Raw genomic sequence first — 19,454 nt, forward strand, 5'->3', positions numbered from 1 at the left:
GCAGGAACACAGAGTGTCATCATCATCATCATCATCATCATCATCATCATCATCATCTTCATCATCTTCATCATTAATCCAGGACATACCTGAGCGATGACGGCCTCTCTGGTCTTGTAGTACTTGTAGAAGAGGTGATCAGTCTGGATGAAGAGCTGGCAGGTGTTCTTCTCCACCTGAGTCATCCTCTTCTTCCTCAGCAACACGTGATCATCCTCAGGTTTGCTCTCCAGACTGTCCTCCTGAAGGGAAACACAGACGCCTGGTCATGTGACCGTCATACAGCTGCAGTCTCTCTCAATGAAGATGAAGCAGATGTCTGACCTTGGCCGCTTCCTCCAGCGCAGACGCCTGATATTTCTTCATTCGCTCGAACACAGATGAATCCGCACAGCCGCCTTCCGGCCCGTATTTGTGAGGATAATCTGGATCACGTGACACAGAGGGACAAAGAACATAAAAACACCGTCGGCACATTACGGTCAACGACTTGAAACCCAATCAAACCACAGGGTAGAGCTGCACCATCTATCGGCACTGAAACGGAATCGCGATGGTTAACTTGACAGAAATATTACTTTATGTAATGATACTACTACTCCAAATACAAATATTAATCAAAACAATGTTTACCCGAAAAAATATTTACCAGAAATTATAAATAAATAAATCTTTATAAAAACTAATTCTTTATTAATTAATTAGACATGCTTTTGAGTATAAAAAAAAAATGTATGAAACTATTAAAACAGAATGCAGAAAATCAACAGAAAACAGATTCACGGAATTTGATCAAAACAAAACTGAATTTGAGAAAAATAATAAAACATTTTACAGGGCCTTATAGGGTTAAACTTTTAACAAATGGCTGTTAAATCGTGTACGTTTCATGATTTCAATTAATTAGACATGCTTTTCAATTCATATTATTTAACGTAACCATTAAAATAGAGTTTAGAAAAATTAAAAATGGAAAAAATGGAATGCAGAAACATTTCAATAAATTTGGAAAAATTCAAACGGAATTTGTGAATAAAACTAACTTCATAGGGCCCTATTTATTTCATTTGTGTCTTTGTTATATTGTATTTGTCCTTTTATTTTGTTACTTGCATCCATGTTCTTATTATTAATAATGAAGATGAAAAAACAAAAATGGACTGTATCATGATATAGAAATAGTTATTGTGAAATATCATGAAATATCCTTTTATCATTTTAGCTCTAATCAAAGTTGCAAAGACCTCTCCAGTTTGGCAAAAACAGGTTTTTCAGAGGAAGACCAGTAGATTAGAATGACGCTTCTTCAAAAAACACGACTAAAGACATTGAAATAGTTATTTTCAGATGTTCAATCATTAAGTGCTGAAGGACGGTTAAAGGAGTAGTTCACTTTCAGAACAAAAATGTACAGATAATGTACTCACCTCCTTGTCATCCAAGATGTTCATGTCTTTCTTTCTTCAGTCGTAAAGAAATTATGTTTCTTGAGCAAAACATTTCAGGGTTTCTCTCCATATAGTGGACTTCTATGGTGCCCTGAGTTTGATCTTCCAAAATGCAGTTTAAATGCAGCTTCAAAGGACTCTAAACGATCCCAGCTGAGGAAGAAGAGTCTTATCTAGCGAAACGATTGATCATTTTCTCCTCCAACTTCAAAATCATCCTACATCACATTTTACCTTTTTTTATTTTTGTAAAGGCCATTTGATCTTTGCACGTTCACTTTGTAAACACTGGGTCTGTTCTTCTGCAGCGATGGAGGATGATTCTGAAGTTGGAGGAGAAAATGAGATGTTTTTCCACATACCCTAACTGTCCTGAACAGGAGAACACAGAGTACAGACAGAGCTAGAGAAGACCAACTTTTGAGGTTAAAAAGTATAGAAATTGTGGATTTGTTTTGAAAATGACCAATCGTTTGGCTAGATAAGACTCTTTTTCCTCGGCTGGGATCATTTAGAGTCCTTTGAAGCTGCATTTTGAAAACATAGAAGTCCACTATATGGAGAGAAATCCTATTTGTTTCCGACTGAATAAAGTGTAGTTTGGTGTTTGGTGAAGCGTCACTCACGGATGTCGTCCTCGTGGTAGATGACGGAGTGGAACGGGACGTTCTTATCCTGCAGGTATCTCTCGACCGGCTCCACGAAATACATCCCTCGATGGGTCTGAATGAAGCCCTCGAACTTGCCGTCCACCACCGATCCGTGAGTCAGAGTGCCGTGTTCACCTGAGGAGACACGGATCGGATCAGACCTCACTGACTCACAGAGAACAGCCTGATCTCCACAAGACAATCAGCCAATAACACCACAGACAAATCAACCAGACTCAATCCGCTTCAGAAGATCTGTTCATGACCTCTGCTCACCAAGGCTGCATTCATTTGATCCTAAAATAATATAACAATTTAAAACAGCAGATTTCAAACTGAATAAGTGTTAAACTGTAACTGATTGCTGTGATCAAAGCTTCAGAGTCACATGATCCTTCAGAAACCATTCTAATATTCTGATGTATTACTTTTATTATCAATGTTGGAAACAGTTGTGCTGCTTAATATTATTTTGGAACCTGTCATTTTTTTCAGGATTCACAGATAAATAAGTGAAAAAGAACAGCATTTATTCAAAATAAGTCTTTGCTATCTCTTTTTGTCAATTTAACACATCCTTGCTAAATAAAAGCATTCATTTCTTTCATAGAGAGAAAGAAAGAGAAAAATGACTGACCCCAAACTTTCAACAAAGTGTTTACTTTTAAAAAAAAAAGTTTTCTGTTTTACATAAACGCTGTTCTTTTCAACCTTTTATTGAACAAAGGATCCTGAAAAAAGTGTCAGGTTACAAAAATATATATTGAGCAGCACAACTCACAACATTGATAATAAATCAGCATATCAGAATGATGAAAAATTCAGCTTTGCATCAAAGAAATTATATTTTAAATTATATTAAAATAGAAAAACACTATGTTAAATTGCATTCAATATTAGTTTTTTTTAGTATTTTTAATCAAATAAATGCAGCCTTGATGAGCAGAAAAGTTTCCTTTAAAAAGCATTAAACACTGTACTGATCCCAAACTTTTAAACACTTTTTGTTTAATAATTTATATGATATAAAAATATTACCATTTTACATGTATATCTAACATATTTTTCCTTAATATATACATGTATTTGTATATACTGTATATATATATATATATATATATGCACATAATCAATATACACAGTACACACACATATAGTACATAAACGAGCCTTTTTTTAATTGATTAATCACGGTTAATTGATTTGCAGCTCTAGAAACATTTCTAATTATTATCAGCGTTAAAAACAGTTGTGCTGCACAATATTTTTTGTGGAAACTGTCATACATTTTATTTTTCAGGATTCACAGATGAACAGAAAATTTAAAAGAACAGCATTTATTTAAAATAGAAATCTTCTGTAACACTATAAATGTTTTGATCAGTTTAAAGCATCCTTGATGAATGGAAGAATTCATTTATCAGCAGTATAAATACAGTAGGAATGATCTGAAGCTCTTCTAAAGGTCCTGAGGGCTGCGCTCACCGTATATTTCTCCGGTGTAGATGTGCGAGGTGTCGTAGTCCAGCTCCTGTCCGGACATCTCCAGCTTAAAGTCGTCTGAAAACAGTTTGGTGTCTCGCTTCATTCTGAGGTTGAAATGTCTGAGAGATGGAAACAAACATTAGAAACAAGCGGCAAGAAAACCTGAGCTGTCCGACTGTCCCATCATGACTGCAGAACACTCAAAAACACTGCTGCTTCAAAGTTTAAGGAGGATTTTCTATCATTTTTAAATTATCTTCTGCTCATCAAGGCTGCATTTATTTGATCAAAAAATACTGAAAAAAAACTGTGATATTGTAAAATGTTATTACAATGTAAAATAATGGTTTTTATTTGAACATATTTCAAAATATAATTTATTCCTGTGGTCAAAGCTGCATTTTCAGCATCATTACTCCATCAGTGTCACATGATCCTTCAGAAATCATTCTAATACACTGATTTATTATTAGAATTATCAATATTGGAAACTGGCCTTTTTCCTCAGGATTCTTTGATGAATTACAAGTTAAAAAGAACAGCATTTATTGAAAATATAAATCTTTTGAAAAATAAATCTATGCTATGACTTTTTATTAATTTAGCACATCATTGTTGAATAAAAGTATTATTTCTTAAAAAAAGAAAAAGAAAGAGTAATTATTTACTGACCCCAAAGTATTAGAATAACGTTTGTATTTTAAATAAATGCTGTTCTTTTTAACTTTTTTTTGGATCAAAGAATCCTGAAAAAAACTATCACAGGCAGCACAACTGTTTCCAACATTGATAATTATAACAAATCAGTATATAAGAATGATTTCTGAAGGATCATGTGACGCTGAAGACTGTGGTAATGATGCTGAAAATGCAGATTTGATCACAGTAAATAAATTACATTTTAAAATATATTCACATAGAAAAGTAACTTTAAACTGAAATAATATTTGACAATATTACAGTTCTTTCTGTATTTTTAATCAAATTAAAGGATGAGTTCACTTTGATAACAACAATGCACAGATAATGTAGTCACCCCCTTGTCATCCCAGATGTTCATGTCTTTCTTTCCTCAGTCGTAAAGAAATTGATTTTTGAGGAAAACATTTGAGGATTTCTCTCTTTATAATGGATATGGATGGAGCCCCGAAGTTTGAGCTTCCCAAATGCAGTTTAAATGCAGCTTCAAAAGACTCTAAACGATCCCAGTCGAGGAGGAAGGGTCTTATCTAGCCAAACCATCCGTTATTTTCTAAACAAATTGACAATTTATCTACTTTTTAACCTCAAATGCTGGTCTTGTCTCGTCTCTGTGCAGCTCATGTGAAGTCTGTGTGATTGGGGTAAATACAGTTAGGGTTCGTCTAAAAACTCCCATCTCTTTTTCTTCCCTAACTTCAAAAATCGCCTTAGATCGCTGCAAAAGTACCGACACAGTGTTTACAAAGTGAACATACAAAGAAACTCAAACGCCCTTCACAAAAAAAAGGTAAAAACAGCATTATAGGACGATTTTGACATTGAAGACATAAACGAGATGGGAGTTTTTAGACGAACCCCAACTGTATTGACCCGGATTATACTGACTACACATTCACTGCGCACAGACCAGACAAGACCAGCGTTTGAGGTTAAAAAGTAGATAAATTTTCAATTGGTTTTGAACATAACGGATGGTTTGGCTAGATAAGACCCTTCCTCCTCGACTGGGATCGTTTAGAGTCTTTTGAAGCTGCATTTAAACTGCATTTGGGAAGTTCAAACTTCGGGGCTCCATCCATATCCATTATAAAGAGAGAAATCCTCAAATGTTTTCCTCAAAAATCAATTTCTTTACGACTGAGGAAAGAAAGACATGAACATCTTGGATGACAAGGGGGTGACTACATTATCTGTGCATTGTTGTTATCAAAGTGAACTCATCCTTTAATGCAGCCTGGATGAGCAGAAGAGACGTCTTTAAAAACAATCCTAAAAACAAAAATTCTACTCAAAGTTTTCAGTGTCAGTGTATATACATTTGAACTTTTTCTGAAAAAGACTTTGAGCTGCACATTATGAAAGAATAAAGTTAATTAGTAATATTTCAAGCAGCGTGAGCATCACTGGACTCAGGAAACATGAACCATGAGCCGTTCTCATCTGGTGTGAATAACTGGTGTCACAGACACACCACACTGGAGGTGTTACAGAGGAATAAGTGTACCGTCCGTGAGCGTGGAAGTCCAGCCGCAGCACTCGCTCCTCGTGGGACAGCGCTCTCTTGGCTCTCTGGTGCTGGATGTGCAGCAGCTCCGCGTCGTACGACAGACCCTCGTAGTGCCGGATGTACTTGTTCAGCGGGTTGCCATAGTAACCTGCCACAACACAACACACTGAGCACGGCTGTGATTGGCCCTCGCTGATCACGTGACTCATTATTCAGTACAACACTCACAACTAGATAAAAACATTCGTCAAGATAAACTTTAGGTTGGCCTGGAGAGTTTAAAGCAGCTGTAGAAGCTTAAAGTTTTGACCTTTATATAGGTAGATTAGATGATTAGCATGTCGCTAGCGTATCATCAGCGAGTTTCTAACATGAACACGCTGCTAGCACGTTTCTAAGATGTTTCTATCATAAGTAAGTTGCTAACATGTTACTAGCATGATTGTGAAGCCAAGCCCAGCAACTACAGTTCATTAGATGATAAATATTAGAATGTGAGTTTGATTGGATTGGATATAGTACACAGAAGGGCAGTTTGATTGGGTCTCAAGGGATTGTGGGAGTGTTCTCAGTGTGAGTTTGAATAGTGTTGATCATTTGAACATTCCCTCAATGGAAGTCTATGGGGTTTTGATTATTTTTAATCTTCAATTTGATTTGGCTTTCTCTAGCCTAATGACTGCTGAGAGCTGATACAGTGACAGCCTCGCCGTTTTCTCCAACATTACATAAGTATTTAAACTATTTCAATTTAAAATAATCTCTACATTATGATCTCAAATGAAGATTTGAGATATTATCCGTCAGTCACTCCCCGTCTCTGACACTGCGCTCCGCTGAACTCGGAACCGGACTTTCTTTCTCTCTCTCTCTCTCTCTCTCTCTCTCTCTCTCAACCAAACTCTGTTCCGGATCTGCACAAACTGCATTGCTATCAGGGGTGTGTGATATGACGGACAATTACAATTTTGTGGACAATTAAAAGGTCTTTACAATCTGCTTGAAGAAATATACTATATTTCGTGCTACAGCCCACAGTCTGTCAGATGCAATACTGTACGATGCGGCATTCATTCACATCAGATGATAACTCAGCGGCAGAGTTCCACTCACAGAGTAATTTCCACTGAAGACACGCTTTTCAAAATCCCGTTGGTGTCCACCCACTTTCAGATGGTTTTGTTAAAGTAATCTCTTGTATTGTAGAATGCAGGCTCTACGCCGCCGAGAGTTTTGCGCGATCGTTAAAACGAAACCAAAAGTAAAACGCGCATTCAAAAGCAATTTATACCTCACCTTGAGAGAGAGCGACTCCTCAATGCACGCAAAGTAGGCTACATAACATATCTAGGCTGTTATTAGTATGTGAGCAGATAATCAGTTGTGTAGATAGCTCTGTATCATGCTTGAAAGATTCTGTCTCTATTTGCACTTTGAACGTTAAAAGAGTAGCCTGCTTTGATTATGGCTGTATTTGTCTACACCACTGAGAAGAACTGTGTTGTTTAATTTTTGTCAAAAATGCAGTGGTTGCCTCTAATTGAAATGGCTCTAACTATAATAGAGAAAATAAACATATTGTTCATGTACTCGTGTTTTCATTCATTCTTGTTCCTTGCTTAAGGCGTAAAATAAATATACATAAAAAAGGCTTTCCGAATCAGCCCATTTGCTTATAAAATATTGACAATCAGAATCGGCCATGAAGAATCAAGATCAGCGCATTACTAAAAAGAAATTGGGTGCTCTTAATTTTTTTTTGAGAGTTTCTGTTCTGGTGCTCCCAAGTAAAAAAGTTAATTTCGAGCCCTGAGTCAGATCAGTCTGAAGAGCTGAACTGAGTTTGGAGTTTGTGGAGTTAAACTCTAGGAGTAGCAGCGTTCACAAATGCAGTCGAAGAAGAATAAAAAGCTTGAGAATCAGCTCATCTTTCTGAGTCAAGCTGATAAACAGCTGGCTTCACACATAAAGAGTCAGATATTCACAGCTTCAGTGACGTTAATGGAATATTTAGCACATCAGCTCAAACCGAGGGCAAACGTGAGCATCACAGGATAAGAACTACTGCAGCAGAGGAATATAGACAAATGAATTTAATCTCAAACCAACATGAGGAGGATTCTTACTATTCATCGTCAGTCTTTATTCTGTCAGTCTACAGCGGGAGTCAGACCTACATACAGCCGGATGCAGTCCTACGGTTCTCATAATAACACGTGTTTCAGACAGAATATCATATGTTTAACGGCTGATTCTGATATCTAGAGAGCAGAGTTTTAATCATAAAAAACATTACATATTAAAAACAATAAAACCCACTTTGTTACTTGTAAAATGAACGGAAATAAACTGAAAGAAAAAAAATCTTGATAGTTACCAAAGCAAATGTTCTAATTCTCATTAAGTTTAAGTTGAAATAATAAACTAAAACTATAAAATTGAAAAGATTTTAACAACGAATGTATTTAAATAAACAAAAAATAAAACTTTGAAATGAACATTCTAAAAATGTAATATTTAAAAAAAAATCTACATATTAAAAACAACTAATAAAATGACAAATACTAAAACTTTAAAGTGAAAATTCTACATTTAAAGGTTGTATCAGCAATTTCTAGCCTGAAACATAAAGTGTCAATTTCAGCTGACCTTTCTTCACGATCCGCTCGCTGCCTGCCCCATAAATTGTCTGTGAAAAACCGCGTCTCTCTGGTCAGCCTAGGGTCCGAGATATGCCAAAAAAAAACCAATCGGCACTACCAACCTTTCCACAGGAAAACAAACCGTGTTCCAACCAATCAGCGTCAGGGGTTTGGTGTTGTGGACTTTCCTACTGGTGCAGGGATGTGAGGGAGGTGGAGCGAAAGTCCACAACACCAAACCCCTGACGCTGATTGGTTGGAACACGGTTTGTTTTCCTGTGGAAAGGTTGGTAGTGCCGATTGGTTTTTTTGCCATATCTCGGACCCTAGGCTGACCAGAGAGACGCGTTTTTCACAGACAATTTATGGGGCAGGCAGCGAGCGGATCGTGATGAAAGGTCAGCTGAATTTGACACTTTATGTTTCAGGCTAGAAATCGCTGATACCTTTCAAATTTAAAGTCTACAATTAATAATTTATTTTAAAAATGTACACATTAAACATAATAATAAAAATGACAAAAAAACTAAAACTTTTAAATTAAATTTCTAAAAATAATAATAAATGTATTTAACGAAATCTAGATAATGAAAAATAAAATTGACAAAAATACACAAAAAACACGAAAACTTTCAAATTAAAATTCAACAATGAATAATATATATACAGCAGGGGAAATAAGTATTTGACACATCCGCATTTTTATCAGTAAGAGTGTTTCTAAGTGGGCTATTGACACAACATTTCCACCAGATGTAGTCATCAAGACAAATATTGAAATCATACAAAGAAATCAGAATCAGAACATTTAAATATACAAGTTGAGTCATAATAAATAAAGTGAAATGACACAGGGAATAAGTATTGAACACACTTTATTTAATCCTTTGTAGAAAAGCCTTTGTTGGTGATTTCAGCTTCTAGATGCCTCTTGTATGGAGAGACCAGTCGTCTGCGTTGCTCAGGAGTGATTCTGGCCCATTCTTCCACACAAACGCTCTTTAAACGCTCGTTCCTTGGGCCTCTTTTATGAACTTTGATCTTCAGTTCTCTCCAGAGATTTTCTATGGGATTTAGGTCAGGTGATTGACTGGGCCATTCAAGCAACTTGAGTTTCTTTCTTTGAAACCACTTCATTGTTTCCTTGGCCTAGTGTTTGGGATCATTGTCTTGCTGAAATGTCCATCCTCTTTTCATTTTCAGCTTTCTGGTAGATGGCAGCAGATTTTTATCCAGAATGTCCCGGTACATGTCTCCATTCATCCTGCCTTCAATAATATGAAGTCTGCCAGTACCCCTTGCTGAAAAGCAGCCCCAAACCATGATGCTTCCACCTCCAAACTTAACTGTTGGTATGGTGTTCTTGGGGTGGTGGACAGTGCCATTTCTTCTCCAAACATGGTGTGTAGAATGACTGCCAAAAAATTCAATTTTGCTTTCATCTGACCATACTATAGTCTCCCAATAATCCACAAACTTTAACCGAGCCTCAACATGCTTTTTGTTCAGCAGTGGAGTCTTGTGTGGACAGCCTGCATGGATGCCACAGCGGTTCAGTGCATTGCTTATAGTTTTCTTTGAAACAACAGTACCTGCTGATGCAAGGTCTTCCTGAAGTGGTTCTTGGAGAACTCTCCTGATTTTTCTTTGGACTGCTCGGACAGGTATCTTACGTGGAGCACCTGATCGTGGCCGGTTTATGGTGAGCTGATGCTCTTTCCACTTCCGGATAATGGCCCCCACAGTGCTCACAGGAACATTCAGCATTCTGGAAATGTACCTATAACCATTCCCATCAAAATGCTTTTCAACAATAAGAATACAAAGCTCTTGAGAGAGTTCTGCTTTTGCACCTTGTTATCTTCATGTGTTCAATACTTATTCCCTGTGTCATTTCACTTTATTTATTATGACTCAACTTGTATACTTAAATGTTCTGATTACTGATAAAAATGCTGATGTGTCAAATACTTAATTTTCCCCACTGTATATATATTTTAAATCTACACATTAAATAAAAATAAAAATGACAAATACACAAAAATACTAAAACTTTCAAATTAAAATTCTACAATGAATAATCTTTTTTTTTTTAAATCTACACATTAAATAAAATAACAATTACAAAAATACTAAACTTTAAAATTAAAATTCTAAAATGAATAATGAATGCATTTAAAAAAAATCTAGATATTAAAAAAACTAATGAAATTACAAAAATACAACAACTTTAAAATGCACATTCTACAATTAATAATAAAAATGTATTTTAAAATCTGGATATTAAAAAATAATAGATGATAGAAGTACACAAAAAATAAATAAAAACAAATTTAAAATGAAAATTCTAAAAAATAATAATAATGAATGTATTTTTAAAAAAGTTCTATACTAAATAATAAAACTCACAAAAATACTATAGTTTTAAAAATAAAATTCTAAAAAAGTATTACTATTAATACTACCGTGAACAGTTTTCCTCTCAGTATTGCTGCACAACAATGCAATACATGTTTGTCTTTGAGTTTGGTGCATTTCTTTTGTTCTGTTATGTCTACTTTCAGCTAAAAAAATCGAACAAGACAAACACATAATTGCTAAAATAATAAACCAATTTTAACAAACGAATTCGCACATTTATTTGTCTTTGCAAAGCACAGAAATGTCCAGGAGACATTGTCAATGCTGTGAGTCTGAAAGGGACACAGAATGCTGCTTATCTCAGATACTGCTCAATATATGGCTGCATGACTGATAAAGAGCTCATATCTGTGAGACAGACACATATATATATATATATATATACATATATATATGAGTGAGATGAGGATGAGGATGAGGCCTGATGGTGATCTGGAGGAGCTCCAGAGATGCTGAGCATCAAACCCATGGAGCTGATGAAGAACACCATCCAGCCTCAGCAGCTCTCTGTCAGTCATTATATGGAGGATACAGATCGATTATTGACAGACATATATTAATCAGACTCATCAGAAACGCCTGTCCGTGATGTGTTTATGGTACTGATGGTAAACCATGGTCTCATCCATCCATCATCCATCTTCAGCTGGATGTGTGTTCGCTCATATGTCAACAATCCTGTAATCACTGCATCATTTGACACATTTCACCTCAGAGAAGCGTTCGAGACCCAATCCGCCCGAATATCGATGAGAAATATCGTGAATATTGCGGGAGCATCGGAATAACGGTCGCGTTAGCTTTAGCCGAGCTGCTATCGCGCAGCATCCCTGAATCCGAGCCGAAGCGGGTCCAAACAGTCGCTCACACACACTCACACTCACCTCGAGCCGACCTGAGGGAGCACAGGAGGACCAGCAGCACCGACAACACGGCCGTCATCGCGGACAGAGGCATGTTTAGCGCATGGATGATGGACGGGTTGGGTTTTATTGTTTACAGCTTCAGTCTCGGGTTTGGGGCTTTGCGTGCTGACGTCAGACGCACAGAGACCGTCAGCGCCGGAGCCCCTCCCCCCACGCAGATATCCCGCAAACACAGATTTAACGTTACAGTAACAATCATGTCGACAACGGGTACATCACATACATAAAAGTAAGTCCTCTATAAATAGTTTTTACTATGAATGTAAAAAATACACAGAATCTTTAAAACACTTATCCAAAGGAAATCAACCCCTTGGTGAATTGTATAAAACCATGCATGAGTCTCTTTCCTTTTAAGAATGGTAATATTTTGTCTATTTTTTAATTTATTTGTTTATTTTCTTTGAAACCCCACAAAATGTTTATTTTGTTTGTTTGTTGTTTATTGTGTGGAGATTTATATATAAGTAAGAACAGGTATGAAGGTTGACTATGTGCACCCAATGGTTCAGACATTGTACTCTGAAGGTGGTGCCATGTATCAGGATGGTAATGCACCAGTACACACAGCAAGACAGGTGACAGAGTGGTTTGATGAACATGAAAGTGAAGTTGGACATCTCCCATAGGTCTGCATAGTCACCAGATCTGAATATTATTGTGCCACTTTGGGGTGTTTTGGAGGAGGGAGTCAGATAACGTTTTCCTACACCAGTATCATGTAGTGACCTGACCCCTGATCTGCAAGAGGAGAATGGCTCAAAATGCCTTTGGCTACTGTGCAGGACTTGTATTTGTCATTCCAAAGACAAAATGCTCTATTGGCCACAAAAGGAGGTTTCATTGTCCAACCCCTATATACACACACACATACATACAGTATCTCTATCTCTATCTCTCTCTCTCTCTCTCTATATATATATATATATATATATATATACACAGTATATCTATCTCTATCTATCTCTATCTATATATCAACACTTAACAGTTGGACAAACAGATCAAACAGAGAAATTATTAGAGAGATAGAGCTCTTAAAAGAGCTGTTGGGTTCGTTATATAGCCTATGAAGAAAGAAAGAAAGGTGCATTAGTTGGTGTCATCTAACTGTATGTACAGTATGTGTAACAGCTCAAGCTCATTCTGTTTTTAAATAGTGTTTCTAAAGGCTTTATTGTGTTTTAAGACAATTTTGTTCCCCACCATAAAAATAACTGACTAAAAAACAGCAATGTTGAACAGGGGTTGAATAATTTTGAACATGACCATTTAGAGCCAATTTAATTTTCTTTCATTAGTCATCAACTTACATTCTCAAAATTACTCAAATGTGTATGAATAAACTTTCTCTAATAGTGGACTGATGCCTTTGTTGAACTGTTTTCACAAAATGTTGTTCTCTGCAGGGTTGAATAATTTTGATCGCAACTGTACAATATATAGGGTTGGGGAAAGTTACTTTTAAAAGTAAAGCAATTAATTGTACTAATTACGTTACTTAGTTACTTTTTATAGAAAGTAATGCATTATTGTTGTGTTCTTTTTTAAATCTGGGAGAAATGAATAAGCCTAAGACTGAAGGAAAAGTAAATTGACGTCTGTACGGTAGAACTGTAAAAGGAAGTGCAACACTCTTCAGCAATGAAGCACAAATGTTAGTTAATCTAAAGTAAGTTTTGCTTATTAGTGTGGTTGAATTGGTCAGCAGCAAAGACATTGGCTAATAAAAAGTAACTCAGATATTTTCTTGTAAATTAAAAAGTAATGTTTTTAGTAGTTACTTGAAAAAAGTAATCTGATTACGTAACTCTTGCTACTTGTAATGCGTTACCCCCATATCTGTGAGACAGACACATATATATATAGGCATGTTTTCTTTTACAGATAAAATGAGCCAGAAAAAGAGATTAATCTCAGACTGAAGTCGAAAACTATGAAATGCCCATGAGAAAGATGCAATACTGGAATTTGCAAAGTTAAGGCATGACCACCGGACAGAAAAAAAACACAGCAAAAAACAGCATGGTCAGAAAAAAAGAAGAAAATATGCATGTTAACTGCAAAAAAAAAGTGAGAAATACAATTACAAATATGAACAAAACTATAATAGTATCTCAATAATACCTAAATAACACTGCCATTAAGAACCTTATTTGTAAGGTTTTTTAGATTCAAGATGTGTTTGACATAGCTTAGGTGCGGACAGAACAGCATACACACATCATTGAAAAAATCATGTTATTAATGAATGCATTCATTTATTATGCTTTAATATTTCATATGTCTTATGCATATTCATCATAGTTTAATCTTATGATTGTGTTGTTGGATGTGTTCATCTGAAGACTATTCAATAAACAATAAAAAGAACATGTTCATTATTAATTTATTATCCACAGCAGAAAGATACACTATATACACAGAAACAGGAAGATATGATCTCTGCAGATCATCAGATATATCAGTATGTTTGTAACTCATGTCAATAGCAGTAAGTGGAGTGTTATTAGACTGTTTAATATCTGCTGACACTTGATTATGATGGACATTGTACTGATTATAAGTGGTTTTGTAAGTACAACGGTGTCTAATAACCATAATCTAACAGTCTACTAATACTCTAATAAGAGCTAGTTGGCATGTAGTTAATTATTGTTATATAATGTCTAAAGTGCACTATCGATATATAAAGTGTTACCCTTTAAGTTTTAATTTATTTGCAAATTATAGAATTGAGTCTGTAACTTTTTTATTTTGTATCTTTGAGCCCTCATGTAGTTTTTTATTTGTGTTGTGATGTTTGTATGTGAAAGTCTTATTGTGACTGAACTCATCTACATGGATAAAGTCAATCTTTCCATGGAATCAGATCTGGGAAATCCTTCATCAGGTGGAAGCGGACCTTTGAGGGAAAAAAACAATCACATCATTGTCAGAATTCCCCTATACATATATATATATATATATATATATATATATATATATATTTAAAATGATCTGGGCTGCGTTTCCCAAAAGCATCGTAAGCTTAAGTTGATCGTAGCTCCATTGGTTTCAATGGGTCTACGATGTACTTAAGCTTACGATGCTTTTGGGAAACGCAGCCCAGCTCTGTCAGTGTCTGTCGTGTAAATAGGCCTATGTGTAATTTATTTCTCAATCTTTAGCTAACAATAAAATGTCACATGTTTTTATTAGAAACATAAGCAATGCTTTAATGTTGAAACCGGATTACAGCAGATGGAAACTTAAAAAGTTTGTTAAAACTTAAATTAAAAAGACTAACTTTGAAGTTGGCTTGAGAAAGCTGGATGGACCAGAAAGTTTGGAAAAGTTTGAACAGTTTAAAAAAAGAGTTTAAAAAGATTTCCAAGTTTTGAAAGTCTTAAGTGGGAAGGTTTTCAGTCTGAAAAAGTTTGAACTTTAGACTATTTTTAAAACCTTTTTTTTTGATAGATAGATGTTTGTAACATGATTAACACGTTGCTAGCATGTTGTTGCAATGATTAGCATGTTGCTAGCATGATTATAGCATGTTTACCAAGTTGTTTAACATGCTTCTAGAATGATTAGCATGCTACTAGCATTATTAGTAAGTCACTAGCATGTTGCTAGCATGATTGGCACATTTCTATCATGATTAGCATGCTACTAGCATGTTAACATAATTAGCTTGAATGTATTAGCAATAGTCAGATCAGTCTGGAGTTTGTCAGAAACATCAGTTCTAATTATAGAATAATAATAAGTTTAAATACTAAATAGCATTTCTTTCTTTCTCAAGCCAATTTATTAAAAGTCATACCTCCAGGAAAGAACAGATAAATGTTTCATTTTATCAAACAATGTTCACTCTGTAGTGATGTTAGAGAAATGACAGTGTTAATAACTCATATAAACATTTATGATTATTGTAAAAGTCATCATACCTCCTCCTCCAACTGTTTTCAGTATGACGAAAAGAAGAGACATGTGTTGAATCTTGTAGAAGCCAAGTGTCTTACTGTCATCCAGCTCTTGAGATGCAAATATCAACCTAAGATCATTTGGGTCTGACAGAAAAGAGAAAAACAAACACTTTTAAATGAGTGAAATACAATGAAAAGGTGAAAATAAAAGCAATGATTTCATTAGGAGTCATTTCCAATCTATCATTTCATCCGGAAGAGCATAAGATGCATATTGTTTAAATGTTTCTGGCATTTCAAAGACACATGTAGCCTTACCTGATTTCCCACAAATGTCCTTACTTATTTTTTCCTTTAACTCTCTAATAGTGGTTTTCTGAAAAGCTTCTGCAGTGGTCGCCACAAGTATTTGATGAATACGATCACTATCAAAATTGTAGCGAATCTGAAAGGCCATCTTGTCTGTTGTGCTGAAGGTCGAACAAATGATCATTTGTGGCTTTGAACAAATCACTTTCAGTTTGAATCGCTGCTCAAATGCTCAGGACGGGTGTGGCCTTGTTTTTAGATTTTACATTTACTAAAACCAATGTTCTTAAGCATATTTAAACATTTGAAATTAAAAAAAAAAAATGTTTAGTCAAGACTGTAATGGAGAAATATTTAGTTTGTAAAATCATGCCCTCTGCTCTGCTCTTTCATGTTTGTACATCAAATACAATGAAAGCCAATTCTGAGTTTTCAGTTATTGGTTATTGATTGATTGATATTGACAGATAAATGTGCTTGATTTCTCCTGCAGGAATCAGTTTACATGTGATTGTTTTTGTAGCTTTAGTATTCGGTTTGACCATGAAGTACACGGTTCACAATGTGGTCAAACAGGACAAACGTGTTTCCTCACACTCTGCTAAAAGTACATTTCTGAACAAAGACAGACACACACTACATATTTTCAGTCCATATTCCAGTTGACAGTTCTGTCAGATCATTTACATTTTAATCTTTCATGTGGATGAGACGTTAAGCCTCTGACTGGCTGAAATTGTTGTATCTTTAACTGGGCATTTCTTCAACTAGGGGCACTTTTAGCCTTGTGAAGTTCAAAAGTCACATAACACAGTCTCATAAGTTTAAATAATTTGTCTAGTTTTAAGGTCTGTAAGACAACAAGATTACAAGAGAAATGGTTCATATTTTACTTTGTTTTCGACCTGCAATGAACAAATGTGCATCTCAATATACAGCTGTTATTTAAAAACAGAATAACTTTAGTTTTTATATTAAGTAGAGCATGATTCATTAATTGTGGATACATTTTTAATGTGTGGTGAGAACTTTTCAAATATTTTTTAAAAATGTGTGTGTGGTGGAAATGACACGAAATTAAGGTAAATGTTAGGAAGCTTCGTCCCAATGCTGGAACAGGACTGTTTCTGTCATGCAAATCTACTCTCACGATCCGTATCAATTGTACTTTGTAACCATGAATGTCATTTCCATGATGTTGATCAACATTTCAATAGAAAACACCTAAAAAATCTTTCACACAAACTTTTTAAAGATGCAATCGTGGTGGAAATGACAGCAATACTGTGCGACAGCTATATTTTGTATAAAAAGTAATATTGATAGAGGTCTCACATTAAATACTATAATGTATTTTAATTATTTTACTAGATCTTAATTCAGGTGCATTAATAGATGCCAGAAAAGTCATATTTTTAAACTGTATTTTATCTATAAGGAGGTTGAAAAGTATGAAAAATCATAATAGAAAGGTAGTAAAAAGTTTTAAGGGTGGTTTTATTAATAGCTTGACAAAGAAAGAGGAATTTGTCCAAAATGATATGTATTTTTAAAAATAAAAAACTATGCATTATGCTGTTAAATCTGCACTCATTTTCAGACATTTCCAGAAAATACATCTGAAGACTGGATAAAGCAGGATCTAAATTCATGTTTGATTTTGTTCACATATTTAAAGTTTTTTACTTTCAAATCCTAACTGATCTATGGCCTAGTCCTGGCTTAAGCTAAGCCCTGTCTGTGAAACTGGGCTTCATGTTCTGGTATGGGTGACTGCTTTTTTCTTTTTAATTAAATGTTTAAACGTGTATAAATGAGCACTGCATGTTAAATTAGCTATAAATCATGTTTAGTGATGTTCTTACCAGGTGGACAAGTCATAAGGATACACTGAGTAACAGTAAGGACTTTTTAAAAATCTAAACTATGGCATGATTTGCTCAATAATTAATTGAATTAGTCACAAAAGAAAAAAAACTGTAAATGCCCCAAATAAACACGTAAAAGATTAATTGTTGTTACAGACAGGGATGTTGAAGAGACAACACAAAAACTGGCCTTTCAAACAGTTAATGTTGTATGTTGCAAACAAGCCAGCACTGGTCCTTTACGGGCCCACTTAGGGCTAGCCTTAGGGCCCCCAGCGGGCTGCCAGCGCAGGGCCCATGAGAATTTGCTCATTGGCAAAACGTTGGCCCCTTAGCGCTGGTCCTCCACGGGCAGCCCTCATTTAGCCCCCAGGAAGCCCTCACTAAGCCCACACAGGGCCCGCACTATTAATCTACAACAATACATCTGTTTCACTACTTTTCAGCTACTATAACTTATTCTATTCATCTGAACTGGATGCAGTCACCACATAACTAATGTCTGAATTGTCAAAAAATGTACAGTAGTCAAAGGGATTTCAAATCAATGTATTTATTAATTACAAAATATAAAACATTCAATTCAGGTTAATACAGGTTAATAAAGCTAATTTAACACTCTGAAAGGGACTAAAAATTCTCTATACAAATATAAAATAATAAATAAACAAAAATAAAAAATACTGGTAACACTTTATAATAACGTTCAGTTCTCCATACCACAATTTTGACTTTGGTACAATACTAGGATCTAATACCTTGGTATCGATTTAGGTAAAAAAAAAAAAAAAAAAAAAAAAAAGGACACAGGCACATATAGGTGAATTGAAAACTCTATGAACAACTGTGCAAAGAAATTGTTACAAAAAATAATGATAAAAACTACAGTTTTGATTTTAGAAGAAACAAAACTGAAGAGATCTAATTAAAATAAAGTAATCTCTTAATATATGTGACCCTGGAGCACAAAACCTGTCTTAAGGTGCTGGGGTATATTTGTAGCAATAGCCAAAAATACATTGTATGGGTCAAAATTATTGATTTTTTTTTTTTTTTTTTTTTTGCCAAAAATCGTTAGGAAATTAAGTAAAGATCATGTTCCAGGAAGATTTTTTGTAAAATTCCTACTATAAATATATCAAAATGTATTTTTTTATTAGTAATATGCATTGTTAAGAACTTAATTTGGACAACTTTAAAGGTGATTTTCTCAGTATTTAGATTTTTTTTTTTTGCATCCTCAGATTCCAGATTTTCAAATAGTTGTATCTCGGACAAATATTGTCCTATCCTAACAAACCAAACATCAATAGAAAGCTTATTTATTCAGCTTTCATGTGATATATACACCTCCGTTTTGTAAAATGTAAGCTTATGACTGGTTTTGTGGTCCAGGGTCACATTTTTTCAGTCTTTATCACAAAGAAAATGTGAATGCAACAACAACAAAAAACCCAACAGAGTAGAGGATACAGGTTGGATTGTGATTTTGGGACTGAATAAAATGGGTTCACATATACATATCTTTTCAGTCTTCATTTTTTTGCTAGCTCCTTTGACCTGTGTTATCCATTGCAGTTTGTCT

The 19,454-nt window shown here is 35.0% G+C and overlaps 1 protein-coding gene and 1 long non-coding RNA gene across 2 annotated transcripts in view; both read right to left on the minus strand.

Annotated features, from left to right (window-relative positions):
* LOC141301259 (disintegrin and metalloproteinase domain-containing protein 10-like) overlaps positions 1–11,876 on the minus strand; it is a 30,808-nt gene extending 18,932 nt beyond the window's left edge. The window contains exons 1-6 of the mRNA XM_073831515.1: positions 11,740–11,876; positions 5,790–5,940; positions 3,584–3,702; positions 2,075–2,233; positions 325–425; positions 90–242 (exon numbers count right to left, since the gene is read on the minus strand). Coding sequence (XP_073687616.1) covers positions 90–242; positions 325–425; positions 2,075–2,233; positions 3,584–3,702; positions 5,790–5,940; positions 11,740–11,812 — 756 coding nt within the window. The 5' untranslated portion in view covers positions 11,813–11,876. The remainder of the gene's footprint in view (positions 1–89; positions 243–324; positions 426–2,074; positions 2,234–3,583; positions 3,703–5,789; positions 5,941–11,739) is intronic.
* A 2,280-nt stretch (positions 11,877–14,156) lies between these two features.
* On the minus strand, positions 14,157–15,836 carry LOC141301181 (uncharacterized). The gene is made up of 2 exons (XR_012342126.1): positions 15,714–15,836; positions 14,157–14,686 (listed from the first exon to the last, which is right to left on the minus strand). It is a non-coding gene; the product is annotated as an uncharacterized lncRNA (long non-coding RNA).
* Between the last annotated feature and the right edge of the window lie 3,618 nt (positions 15,837–19,454).

This window comes from Garra rufa, chromosome 25 (assembly GCF_049309525.1).
Source record: "Garra rufa chromosome 25, GarRuf1.0, whole genome shotgun sequence".
Lineage (NCBI taxonomy): Eukaryota > Metazoa > Chordata > Actinopteri > Cypriniformes > Cyprinidae > Garra > Garra rufa.